The sequence below is a fragment of the Chionomys nivalis genome, chromosome 22 (assembly GCF_950005125.1).
Source record: "Chionomys nivalis chromosome 22, mChiNiv1.1, whole genome shotgun sequence".
In the NCBI taxonomy this organism is placed as follows: Eukaryota; Metazoa; Chordata; class Mammalia; order Rodentia; family Cricetidae; genus Chionomys; species Chionomys nivalis.
Window position 1 is genome coordinate 43,300,912 of NC_080107.1, and position 12,839 is coordinate 43,313,750.

General features: G+C 48.5%; 2 protein-coding genes across 2 annotated transcripts; one reads left to right on the forward strand and one right to left on the reverse strand.

Annotated features, from left to right (window-relative positions):
- Nucleotides 1–1,965: 1,965 nt before the first annotated feature.
- On the reverse strand, nt 1,966–6,938 carry Pierce1 (piercer of microtubule wall 1). The gene is made up of 3 exons (XM_057755521.1): nt 6,783–6,938; nt 5,922–6,000; nt 1,966–2,391 (listed from the first exon to the last, which is right to left on the reverse strand). The coding sequence occupies exons 1-3, from the start codon at nt 6,923–6,925 to the stop codon at nt 2,203–2,205; spliced, it is 411 nt and encodes a 136-aa protein (XP_057611504.1). The 5' UTR covers nt 6,926–6,938; the 3' UTR covers nt 1,966–2,202.
- Nucleotides 6,939–8,407: 1,469 nt separating this feature from the next.
- Mrps2 (mitochondrial ribosomal protein S2) lies at nt 8,408–12,282 on the forward strand. The gene is made up of 4 exons (XM_057755255.1): nt 8,408–8,502; nt 8,603–8,719; nt 9,174–9,303; nt 9,836–12,282. The coding sequence occupies exons 1-4, from the start codon at nt 8,460–8,462 to the stop codon at nt 10,416–10,418; spliced, it is 873 nt and encodes a 290-aa protein (XP_057611238.1). The 5' UTR covers nt 8,408–8,459; the 3' UTR covers nt 10,419–12,282.
- Nucleotides 12,283–12,839: the final 557 nt, after the last annotated feature.

The window sequence follows — 12,839 nt, forward strand, 5'->3', positions numbered from 1 at the left end:
GTCCCAGCACTTAGGAGACAGAGGCAGGCAGATCTACATGTGTTTGATGCCAGCCTGGTCTACAGAGTGAGTTCCAGGACAGCCAGGGCTACACAGAAAAATCCTATCTCAAAAAACAACAACAGCAAAACAAATAAAATTTTTCAGTTGGACACCCAGCCTGCTGGTTTTCCACCTCCGAAGAGCTGTCTGTAGATTCTGGCTTCAGCCTTGGCTCATAGCCTTTTAATTAAGTCAATAGATTTTTTTCTAGAAAGCATTACCACTCCAAATTAGACATTAAGATTGTTGCCAAATGTTTACTTTGGGCATTAATAATACTGTAGGAAAAAAGAGGGCATTTAGTTTTTGTGAACAAGTTTCTGAAGCATTAATGACAAGTGTGTAAGGATTTCTTCTTTCTGATCTCAACACTTCCCAAATTCCCTGTAGTAAGAACACCTCATACATGGGAATGAAGTTTATTAAAATATAATAATAATAATAATAATTAGGTTGAGCGGTGATGGTGCAAGTCTTTAATCTCAGCCCTTGGGAGGTAGAGCCAGGTCTATCTCTGTGATTTCAAGGCCAGCCTGGTCTACAAAGTGAGTTCCAGGACAGTCAGGACTATACAGAAAAACTCTGTTTCAAAAAAAAAAAAAATCAGGAGATGAGAGATGACTCAGTGAGGGGACCTGAGCTTGGAACAGGCACAGGGACACACATGTATAACCCTGGCACTAAGGACAGATACCAGTGGGTCCCCGGGGTTCACTGGCCAGTTAGTCTACCCAACACATCAGGCTCCATGTTCAGTGAGGGACCCTGACCCAAAACCACATAGTGGAGAGCAATGAAGATAGCTAATGTCAACCTCTGGCCTCCGCACACACACATGGCAGAGTACAGCCTTACACATGTACACCCAGGTGCAGGAGCACACATGTATTTTAAAAACTAATCTGGATCAACAAGATGGCTATCAGGGTAAGGTGCTTGCTGCCAGGAAGAGCAAAAGGAAAAGAAAACGGGAGCTGAAGAGATGGCTCAGTGGCTGAAAACACGTACTACTCTTTTTTATTGTTTTTGTTGAGCTATATGTTTTTCTCCACTCCCCTCCCTTCCTTTCCCACATACTACTCTTATAAAGGACCCAAGTTCAGGTCCCAGTACCCAGATGGGACACACTCACACCTGCTGTAGCTCCAGGAAATCTGACATCCTCTTCTGGACTCCCCAGGCACGCACGCGCGCACACACACACACACACACACTTTAGAAATAAAAACGTAGGGGCTGGAGAGATGGCTCAAGGGTTAAGAGCACTGGCTGTTCTTCCAGAGGTTCTGAGTTCAATCCCCAGCAACCACATGGTAGCTCACAACCATCTGTAATGAGATCTGGTGCCCTCTTCTGGCGTGCAGGCATACATGCAGATAGAACACTGTATCATAATAAATAAATCTTAAAAAAAAAAAAAAGAAAGAAAGAAGGAAAGAAAGAAAGAAAAAAAAAAGAAAAGAAAAGAAAAGAAAAGAAAAGAAAAGAAAAGAAAAAGAAAATGACCTGAAAGAGCCTTGTATAAACTGAGCATTTCCAATCTAGGGAGCGAAGTGAGGTTAGACTGAATGGTACTTGGATGGGATACCTACAACCTCCACAGTTCTCAGCAATGACTATCATACTGGTTATCATTGTCAATCTTAATGGGTGGCATATGTCCCTCCCCAACCCTCACTGTGACTGGAGAGTGCTCACCTCACATTTGTTCTACCAGTTGGGGCACCCCACACTCTGTGAGGACCTTCTAGGGTCTGTGCAGACGCTGACCTAGTATAGTCAGACACATAGCAACGGCTCTCACAGAAAGACACTTTGTGGCACTCCTTGGCTCACTCTGCATTTCGGGTCAAGATTTGTGTTCCAAGATGTGCAGTTCCCTGCTGCTCCGGGACAAATATGAGACAAGTCGGAAATTGAGGCTGTGACAACTTTTTTAATAGAAAACCCAGCCATCAGCATCTTCCCTGTGTAAAATACAGAGCGAAAGACATTATGGCCCTATTCGCGTATCCTCTCCTCCGGGAAGGATAAGTCTTTTCTGAGAAAGCTGTGAGATCCGTGCCTGTAGACCGGGCCCTTGTCAAGGATGGGGCAGCAATGCTCCCTACAGCCACACTGAGTCAGGAGACCCTCCACGGGGACTGGCATCCAGCTCCCTTAGTCGCAGATGGATGGCCTGTTGACATTGTAGCTGGGGTGAAAGTTCAGGCGGTCACAGTGAGTAATGTAATTGTCAGGACCCGTCACTATGCTCTTCTCCAAGCCGACATTCAAAGTATTACTCTGGAACATTCCCGTAGCTGCAACTTGTCTGGAAAACTTATTTGAAGATGGGTAATACACTTTCTGGAAGTGAAACAAGAGGGTTAATGGTGCGTGACAATATTCAAGCAGCCAGACTGGTATTTCAGAAGGAAAGTAAGAGTTTCTGAGAAAATATAACCTCTATTGCTAGGAAGCACAGAAACCAGAGTGGGCTTTTGCCCCAACCTTCCCAGTTTGTGCTTAATATGTCCAATATAATTAACAGTGCTGGGGGCTCAGAGGTTAAGAGCACTGAGTGCTCTTCCAGAGGTCCTGAGTTCAATTCCCAGCAACCACACGGTGGTTCACAACCATCTGTAATGAGATTTGGTGCCTTCTTCTGGTCTGCGGGCATACATGCAGATAGAACACTGTGTACATAATAAATAAACCTTTTAAAAAAATTAACAGTGCCTTATTTCCACACTACACGGACAGCAAGAGAAGTTACATGATCACCCGTGTGCAACACCTCCACGTCTAGGTGTGACAACAAGCATTAACCGGGGGTCAGGCCAGAGTGACACCCCCCTACACACACACACACACACACACACACATCAAGGTCCACTCCTGCCAACCATGCCACACTGGGCAAGTCACTGGGCCTCTGTAAGATTCAGGTTTTTCTTCTGTGAGTATAGCCACAACACTTGCAACACTCTAACAAATACTTAAAATTAAAGTTAGGAGGGCATGGTAGTCCATACCTTTAATCTCAACATTCGAGAGGCAGTTCTCTGCGAGTTCGAGGCCAGCGAGGTCTATAGAGAGAGTTCCAGGACAGGCATGACTATATAGAGAGACCCTATCTCAAAATGAGAGGGGTGAAGGAGGGGAGGGAAGGAAAGAGAGAAAAAGAAAGAATATCTATCTATCTATCTATCTATCTATCTATCTATCTATCTATCTATCTATCTATCTCTATGAATATCTGCGCCTCACTCCTGAGTTTCGGTCCCATGAGCAGTTCTGATGCTTTGGCCCTGACTGGGTAACAGTGACCAAAGCAAACTGTTTGTCAGGAGCCATTGAAAAAGAGTAAAGAGAGGCCAGGCTGGACCCTATGTTCCCACTCAAGGGTGTACCTCCAGCACCCTGAGAACCCCCACAGAGTCCCGCATCCCTGAAGCACACACTAGTAACCCTGCCTTTAACACATAGACCTTTGAGGTCCCTCCTCCAAGCTACAGCAAAGGTTCCTGTCCTGGCTGTGAGCCAAAACCCTCTTGGCAAGTGCTTTAAAGACCCCAGAGCATGAACCACCGGCCCAGTGTGTGGGAAGGGGCTGCCCTGCAGAGGCCTGAAGCACTCCTTGCTGAGAGTGTGGTGAGGGGTGAGAGCACTGTGAATACAGAAACCGGGGTGAGAACCAGCCTAGCTAGACAAAATCTAGCTAATGATAAGGAGATAGCTGACTAACCTCCGCCATGTAAAGAAATGACTTCAAGCGTTTTTCTTTTCTTTTTCTTTATTTCTCCCTTTCTTTCTTCCTTCCTTCCTTCCTTTCTTTCTTTCTTTATTTATTTATTTCTCCCTTTCTTTCTTCCTTTCTTCCTTTCTTTCTTTCTTTCTTTCTTTCTTTATTTCTCCCTTTCTTTCTTTCTTTCTTTCTTTCTCCCTTTCTTTCTTTCTTTCTTTCTTTCTCCCTTTCTTTCTTTCTTTCTTTATTTATTTATTTCTCCCTTTCTTTCTTCCTTTCTTTCTTTCTTTCTTTCTTTCTCCCTTTCTTTCTTTCTTCCTTTCTTTGTTTAGTATTTATTTATTTGTTTGTTTGTTTGTTTGTTTTGTTTTTTTGAGACAGGATGTTCTTTGTGTAACATCCCTAGCTGTCCTGGAACTTGCTCTGTAGAGCAGGTTGGCCTCGAACTCACAGAGATCCACCTGCCTCTGCCTCCCAAGTGCCAGAATTAAAGGCGTGCTCCACTACCGCCTTGCTCAGAGCATTTTTCAAAAGGCAAGTTTGAGATCTCCAGAAAAACTGAACATAAAACAGTGTCCCGATCCCATCCCAATGCACACAGGTCCCCCACTGTTAGCACGGTGTACTGCAGGTGCACCTGCATCTGAGCCACTCCTGCCCCCTTGGTGGTTAACTGACGGCATTGCGCACTCAGGGGCCCCCTCTCGGCCCTGCACACTCAGTGCCATTTGACAAGTGTATAAAGACAGATATTCACCTCTGCAGTAGCATAGAGAATAATATTAGGAACTGCTCGCAGAGTGCAGTGTACTCAATCAGAAAGCTAAACAACTAACCCCAGAGAACAGGACTGTAAGAAGCAGGGAGTAGCCACCTCCCAACTTGCCTGATACCCTCGGCTTGTGGTCCATTGCCTGCTAATCTGAGTGTCAAATGCCACTGTTGACCAGAACAGTGACCTTTTCTAAAGGCAGAAGCAGAAACTGGGGGTGGCAGGGGAGCTCAGCGGTAGAACATTATGTCTGACATTAGCAAGCCCCAGCCCTTCATAAAACAGGCTGTGGAAGAGCACATCTTTAACCCAGCCCTTGGGAGATGGAGGCAGAAAGTTCAGGAGTTCAAAGCCATCTTCAGCTATATGGTGAGTTCAAAACTATCTGGGGCTAACTAGAGACTCTATCTCAAAGGAAAAGACAAAGGTACTTATTGCCAGCCTTGATGACTTGACCTGGATGCTCAGGACTCACACAATGAAAGAAGAACCAACTCCTACACCCTGTCCTCTGACCTACATACATGTGTCATGGTGCACTCCCACACAAGGACAAGGAGAATGCAGTTTAAGAAAGCAGAAACAGCCAGGAGTCGTGGTACATGCCTTCATTTCCAACCTGGTCTACAAAGTGAGTTCCAGGACAGCCAGAGTTACACAGAGAAACCCTATCTCAAAAAAAAAAAAAAAATGCAGAAGCAGCAGTACCCATGTACCTAGTTCCCACAGAAACACTTTTCCCCTGATTTGGGGACACTGATTCCAGAATATCTTTTAGAATAGTCTCTTCACAGGAGTTCTGTCACACAGAATGACGACATAACTAAATGATCAACTACCAGCTCTTCAAAAAAAAAAAAAAGGCAGCTGTTTGGGTAATGACCCCCAACATCCTCATTCCAAAGTGGGAGCCCTGGCGATATGGGGGTGCTCCCTGACTCCTTTAGTGATTTCCCTGGATCTGAATGACTTCGGTCACAATGGCATCAGCTTGCAAACTTAGCTCTGACCAGAACTGCACCCCAATGCACAGAGCACATCTCACAGTACAGAACATGCCAGAGAACACTTGGCTTCATTGGTTTGCCCCTGGGTGCCCATGTAAAGGTGTGTGTGCCCATGTGAAGAAGCGCACACCTATCTGAGGGTGTAAGTGACTATAGAACAGGAGAAGGACAAGGCAGAAGCCAGTTTACTTGGACTTTTCTCTTTCTACAATATATTTTGCTCCTAGATGTATCCTACCATCTCTCTGCCTTGCCCCATTCAAAAATGAGTTAAGGTGCCCCATATTTATAATGGGGTCCCAATCTCTGACTCCCCCAACTCTGTTCTTCTAGATGGCACCTCATCCTGGCATGTCTGACTTTCACGTACCGGCATCTCATGCACTGTGGGTGCTCTGCTCCCATAGGTCTGGTTACTGGTCCTGTACATGGAGACGGCCTCGTTGGTCCTGTAGAAGAGAGACACACTCTGTTTCCCACTCCTTCAAAGTCAGTCAAGTCATAACCTGAAAGAATCAGATCGATGGAGTTCTTTTGGTGATGTCCCCAGACAGCAATACCATGCCAACCCTGCTCCCACTGTGGCCACTCTCTCCCAGCAGGCCCCTGGCCTCCTCTGCTGGCCATGACCCCTGATCCTTTCAAGGCAAACCCCTACAGAACACCCAGCTGGAGTTAGGAGCCTCGGTGGAACCTTGGTACACAGACTGCTACTGCCAGGAACTACATCTCAGCTTCAAGACCTTGTCACCCAGCGGTCCCTACACTTCTGAGCCCCAACCCTTACAGAGGCCTAGTTTCTGTCAGCTGGAGCGGAGGAAGGTTTGTGGTTTATGAAGCTGTGGTCTGTGACACAGAGGCTACTGGCAGGACGCAGTTCTGCTTCCTACTCTGAGGCCTCAGCAAGCCGTCTTCTCGCTTGCGGGAAGGGCTTGGTAGCGTGCCTGCAGGCTTCCATCGTTTGCAAGGGAGCCACACTGCCCTGTGAGGTGACTTTCAGAGGAATTCCAAAAGCGGAGAGACCCTACACACTACCTTACATCCACAGGTGGTTGCTCAGGCAGAAGGTACACGATCCTGATAGTAATGGTCACACAAGGCACAAGGGTCCACCTCTGGCTTCTTTTCACCTCAGCGGTCAGGCACTTGGGAGTTTTTACACACATGGCTAAAGTTAGGGTCACCCGAGGCACCTTGCTGCTTGCCTGGAGGAGGTGACCCCAGTCCTCACCTGTAGCCATGAAACCACCCCGGGTTGTTGAACCTGACTGGGAGCTGCTCGCTCACTCTGTAGTAGTCGCTCGTCTTCTCTGGGGCGGGCTTAGCCTTTGTCTCCACCGGCTCCGTGCACTCTTGGGGGTTTTCTTCAGACATTTAACCTCCACAGAAAAGTTGCCCCCCGACTAATAGCCAAGGCTGCGGCAGCAGCAGCAGGGCGTCCGTTGCTAGGCAACGATGTCACCTGACAGGGAGGAGGGGCGATTCTTTGTGGACTGCTTCCCCCTGGAGCTGTAGGCAAATCTAGAATCTTCCAGAGGGCGAATAACAAAGGGGACAGTGAGGAGTTCTAAGCTAGGACGGTCACGCGAAGGAATCCCAAGTTTTCACGCTTCATCCCCTCGGGGGTTCCGCTGGCTTTTTTCTGCGACTGTTGGGAACATCCTGGTATCATCTCAAAATGCAATAGGAAGCAGATTCTGGGCAAATGAGACATTAGAACCTGTGGCTTAACTAGCAAATACACAGGAATCAGGTGCTTCCGATCTCTCCCTGAACAAACACTCACTGGTCTGTCATTTGCTGGACTTGCCAGGACTTCTCCTTGGCCTCTCGCCCCGTGCTCCCCACAACTCAGCCTACATTTAGATGCGAGATGTTGCTAAATTTAGGCCAAATACTATTGAAATGTTAAAATATGATCTTGTGAGCGGTGCAGGTATTTATGACATGCTAGTGCATGCGGGAGGCATATCTCTGAGTTCGAGACCAGACTGATGTATATAGAGAGTTCTAGGCCAGCCAAGGGTACATAGTGAGGCCCTGTATCGATGATGATGATGATAATAAGTTTTAAAACCAATAATAAAAGCCACTTGGGACATAGTGTGGTAGTGCACACCAATAATTCCAGTACTCGGAGAAAGAGGCAGGCAGATATCTGTGAGTTCCAGGCCAGGCCAGTCAGAGAGACTTTGGTTCATTGTTGTCGTCATTCTTTAAAATAATATGGGGCAGGAGAGATGACTCAGTGGTTAAGGGCATTTGTTGCTCCTGCAGGGAACCTAGATTCAACTCTCAGCACCTACAACGTGACTCGCAAACATCCTTAACCAGTGCCTAGGGGTCAGACACCTTATGATCTCCACGGGCACCAGGCACTCACGGGGTGCATATATATATACATGTAGGCAAAGTACTCATGCACAAAATAAATAAACTTAAAACAAAGTTTAAAGAAAAAAATGTGCCAGGCGTCGTGGTGGCGTATGCCTCTAATCCCAGCACTAGGGAGGCAGAGGCAGGCAGATCTCTGACTTCATGACCAGCCTGGTCTACAGAGCTCCAGGTCAGTCAAGGATTCACAGATAAACCCTATCTCAGGAAAACAAACAATAAAGACCACTTTGAATCAGAGGGTCGCCTCCTCCTGACCAGCTCTGAGAGGACGCTGTAATTTTACATGGAGGAACACGCTGTAGATGAGTGTCCCACCTCACAGCTCGGCACCGAACGCCAGCCACCTCCCTGATTCGCCCTGGTGGATCCCTCCTGCAAGGTCATGCACAGAAGGAGCCGGGGGCAGTCCTCCAGTCCTGCAGGCGGCGCTGCGACCCCTCGCTCTCGGCGGAGGAGGCGCTCTGCCTGGCAGGAAGCGTCTCCGCGGCGTTTCTGTCCACGCCTTTCAACCATGGCGCCTTCTCCGGCCGTGCTGACCCGACTGCTGTGTGCAGGTGAGTGCGCAGGACCCCCGAGACGGGAGGGACCCTGGGATCCGAGAGAGGAGGACAGGGATGTGGTCAGGGCACGGTCCCACCGCCTCTCTCTCCGCAGGTGTGTGGCGCTGGCCAGGTTTCCTGCAGAAGGCGGCCCCGGGCCCGGCGGGGCTGAATGGTAGGACGGTGACGGGAGCCCAAGTCCCCATTGTCAGCGAGCCCCAGGACGACGACGGTAAAGGCCAGCGGCTGGAGCTGGGTCGGGGCGCAGAATCGTGGAGGGGTTGTCATTGCGGGATCCCCAAACGAGCCCTATGCTAACCTCTCTTAAGTGTCGGGGGGAGGCATTTTCCCCGTGGCTTAGTAGCTCCCCAGACCAGTGAAGACCAGTTTTGGATCTATTGATCTTGCTGGTCTCTTGGCGGGGTATTTAACACGTAATAAGTCAATGAGGTCCCTGTCTCTTTCTCTTTTATCTGTGGAGACTAAGGGAAGAGATGAGCAGGCTTTCCCCACACAGAGTCCACCTCAAACCTTGGCTCTAGCCCTTTGACGCCATAAAAATGCACCTGTGTCTTCCAGACCTTTCCTAACATTCCTCGTCCTCGCCCTTGAGGGCCCCACTTCTAAGGGACCCTTGAGTCTTTGGTTGGTGGAGGTGTGCCACAGTGCCTTTCCTTCCTTTTCAGATCTCCAGAGCAGGATCCTAGATGTGCCCCTGCAACATTCGGACTTCTTCAATGTCAAGGAGCTGTTTTCTGTGAAGAGCCTCTTCGAGGCCCGAGTACACCTGGGCCATAAAGCCGGCTGCCGGCATAGGTAGCTGGCACAGGCAGTGTGGGCGGGGCGGTGGGATCAGGTCAGGGGTGGAAGTGGGGGCCCATGGTAGCGTTAACAGCAACACCAAGTGCGGTGCTAGTGTTGATACGGTTCATAGACATGGTGAATATTAAGGGTCTTTTCGGGCCGGGGACCCCTGAGTTTCAGCCACCTCATTGGAGAGGTCCTGCTATATAGAACTGGAGTGGTCATAGAGAGCAATACTAGACAGAGTGCCAGGCCTGGGTTCTTGTTTAATGTGCAGTTGGCCCTCAAATCCTCAAATCTCCGTGGGGGAAGGTGCGACAGGTTGAGTCATGCACCTGATGCTTGCTGGTCAACTCCACAACACTATGTCCCCATCCCATTACTCACTAAACAGTGTGCAGGTGAATGTAAATAGTGCCTCACAGCCTGCAGTGCCCGCATATAAGATTCTGAATTGCTGGGGGGGGGGAGGTTGGGGAAGGGGTAGCTCTGTGAACACTGTTCCACTCGCCTTGGGTTTTTGTTTTTTGGTTTTTTTTGGCAGGTTTATGGAACCATACATCTTTGGGAACCGCCTGGGTCAAGACATCATCGACCTGGAACAGACAGCCTTGAACCTACAGCTGGCCTTGAACTTCACCGCTCACGTGGCCTACCGCAAGGGCATCATCCTGTTTGTGAGCAGGAATCGGCAGTTCTCTTACTTGATCGAGAAGACAGCCCAGGACTGTGGAGAGTACGCCCACACGCGCTACTTCAAGGGTGGTCTGCTGACTAACGCACACCTCCTCTTTGGGCCCACAGTCCGCCTGCCGGACCTCATCATCTTCCTGCACACGCTCAACAATGTCTTTGAGCCCCATGTGGCTGTGAGGGATGCTGCCAAGATGAACATCCCCACGGTGGGCATTGTGGACACCAACTGCAACCCGTGCCTCATCACTTACCCTATCCCTGGCAACGATGACTCGCCCCAAGCTATCCAGCTCTTCTGCAAGCTTTTCCGGACCACCATCAACCGGGCCAAGGAAAAGAGGAGGCAGATGGAGGCGCTGCATCGGCTGCAGAGTTCCAGGGGGTCTGAGGGCAGTGGGACATCTGCACCTGATAAAAGCCATTCGCCTTGACGGGAGCCTCTTCTCCCACACTAGACAGCCAAGCCCCTTCTGAGCAGGAAGCTCCTGTCCAACCCTGCCTATATCCCCATTCCCTATCCTCAGCATCAGACTCCTAAATTCCCAGATCTGGCCACCCCAGAGTCCGACTATCCTGAGTTAAACCTGGTCTGCCTTTTTTCTGGGAGCAAACTCAAGTAAAGTACATATCCATGTGGCCTCTGGCATCCACTAAGACTTGGACATAGCTAGCCAAGTGGAAGGCACTGTTTCTCTTTTGTCAAGAAGCCCTTGCTTCCACTTTGGGTCTGTATCAGGTGGGTTTTCAATTAAAATTAATACTTCATTCTCTGACAAATTTTGAGCAAAACGATACTGATGTCCCTCGGGGCCCCCAATAGTCGCCTCTAGATCTATAACCAGTCTTAAAGGCTAAGCAGGCTCCTAGAAGGGTAGGAAGTATAGTCCCTAAGGAGGTGTGCTGCACCACTAAAGAGCTTACTGAGTTTGCTCATCCGTTCAAGCAGTCGGGAATATGTGTAGGAATGGATTTTCAGGGTGTGGGATAATGGTGAAAGGAACACAGAACTGAATAAGGCTGAGTTTGTTGAAATGGACCCTCTGAGTGGAGATCTAGGTTCGCTACAGAAACTCGCAGTTAAAATAAAAAAGTGTCCACAGTTTGCTTGAAAGGTTGGTTGAAGCATTTGTCAAAAGATGGCCTAGGAGCAGGAAGGTCCTTGTGCCCACAGATCACTGGGGAAACCAGAAATATTAATCACACAGATGTCTCCTCAAAGAAGGGGTGAATACCTGCTTTCCATGAAGAAGGCTGGGAGTGGATACTGTTATGACTTGGCGACCTTTGCTATCTGTAGAACCAGACCTCACCCAAAGTCCTCAGGATGTTTACCTAGACTCTCCCTCCTTAGACCTTTTTTGGTTTGTTTGGTTTTGGTTTTTCAGGACAGGCTTTTCTCTGTGTAGCCTTAACTATCCTGGAACACACTCTGTAGACCAGGCTCAAACTCACAGAGATCCGCCTGCCTCTGCCTCCCAGAGTGCTGGGATTAAAGATGTGCCACCACTGCCCTGTTAGCTCTGTTTATCAGTCAATAGAACTCATCCTTAGGGGAGATGTCACAGGTCCTTTAAAGCCTGCTGACCTCTATATAGGCTATCTGGGTCAGAGACTGAACTGAGTTTTCCTTCAAGGTTTTTTCTCTGCAGGCCTTGACACTTGCAGGGACCCCCATAGCATACTGAAAAGGAGTTGGAGTTGCCTCATATCCCTTGGTTTAGTGTTGACAAAGGGTTTTTAAGGTTCAGGGAAATTGCAGTGCTGAAGTGAGTATGTTGTGTAAAACAATCCTCCACATGGGAAGGCCTAGAAGACATGCCCTTCACTAATCCTGTAAGACACAAAATGGTGAGGGGCACCAGCACATTTAAAGAGATCTGCTGTCTCCCTTCTCCTTGTGGCTGGGAATGCTGCTGCTCAGTTGGATGAATTAAATGCAATCAGTAGATTTGCCAGCTGATCTGTCTTTAATCCCAGCACTTGGGAGGCAGACAGATCTCTGAGTTTGAGGCCAGAACTCAGAGATGTACAGAGCAAGACCCAGGACAGCCAGAGCTACACAAAGAAACCCTGTCTTAAAAAAAGTTCTGTGGCAGGGGACAGGTGGCAGCACCAAAGGCAAGGTGGGCATAGTTACTGTGCTGAGCAGCAGCACAGACTGACCATAACTGTCTGACCGACCATAACTGTCCAACCATAACTGTCTGACCTGTACGGTCAGCACAGGCCAAGTGGGTTCTCTTGGGGCATGATTTGTGTGGATCTGTGGTACCAGCTAATCAGTTATGGTGTTTCCGAGCATTAAATAGATAAGAAACCAGAATGTTTGTTTGATCTGCACAGATGGGAAACTTCTCAAATAAATGAAAGTAAAGCTACGTTGGGTCGTGGCCAAACGGATTCTCCACCTGTGGACCAATTTCCAGAGTGAAGGGGATGGCCAGGTTCTTCCGTGGAAGGATCTTGATAAAATGCCTGAAAGTTTTACTGTTAGCCTTTCTCATTCCTTCCCAGAAGGTACTGCAGCCTTTGACAAGGGTAACTATTAGACTCTCCAGGACCTACTGGTACTGGTTCTGAACTGACACTGATTCCAGTAGATCCCAAGAAACACTGTGGCCCTCCAGTTAAAGAACGGGCTTATGGAGGTCAGGTGGTTAGTAGAGTTTTGATTAAAGTCCAACTCACAGTAGTCCAATGGGTCCCTAAACTCATCTTGTGGTTATTTCCCCAGTCCCTGATTGTATAACTGGGATAGATAGAAGTCGGCAGAATTTTCCCACTGGTTCCCTGATGTGTGGAGTATGGGCTATCATGGTTGGAAAGGCTGAATGGAAGCCTTTAGCGTTGCC

Coding starts and splice junctions, on each gene's coding strand:
- Pierce1 (XM_057755521.1), bottom strand. CDS start 6,925: ATGTCTGAAGAAAACCCCCAAGAGTGCACGGAGCCGGTGGAGACAAAG. Junction 6,001..6,782: donor GGGTGGTTTCATGGCTACAG/GTGAGGACTGGG, acceptor TCTCTTCTACAG/GACCAACGAGGCCGTCTCCA. Junction 2,392..5,921: donor CCACAGTGCATGAGATGCCG/GTACGTGAAAGT, acceptor TTTCACTTCCAG/AAAGTGTATTACCCATCTTC.
- Mrps2 (XM_057755255.1), top strand. CDS start 8,460: ATGGCGCCTTCTCCGGCCGTGCTGACCCGACTGCTGTGTGCAG. Junction 8,503..8,602: donor GACCCGACTGCTGTGTGCAG/GTGAGTGCGCAG, acceptor CTCTCTCCGCAG/GTGTGTGGCGCTGGCCAGGT. Junction 8,720..9,173: donor CGAGCCCCAGGACGACGACG/GTAAAGGCCAGC, acceptor CTTCCTTTTCAG/ATCTCCAGAGCAGGATCCTA.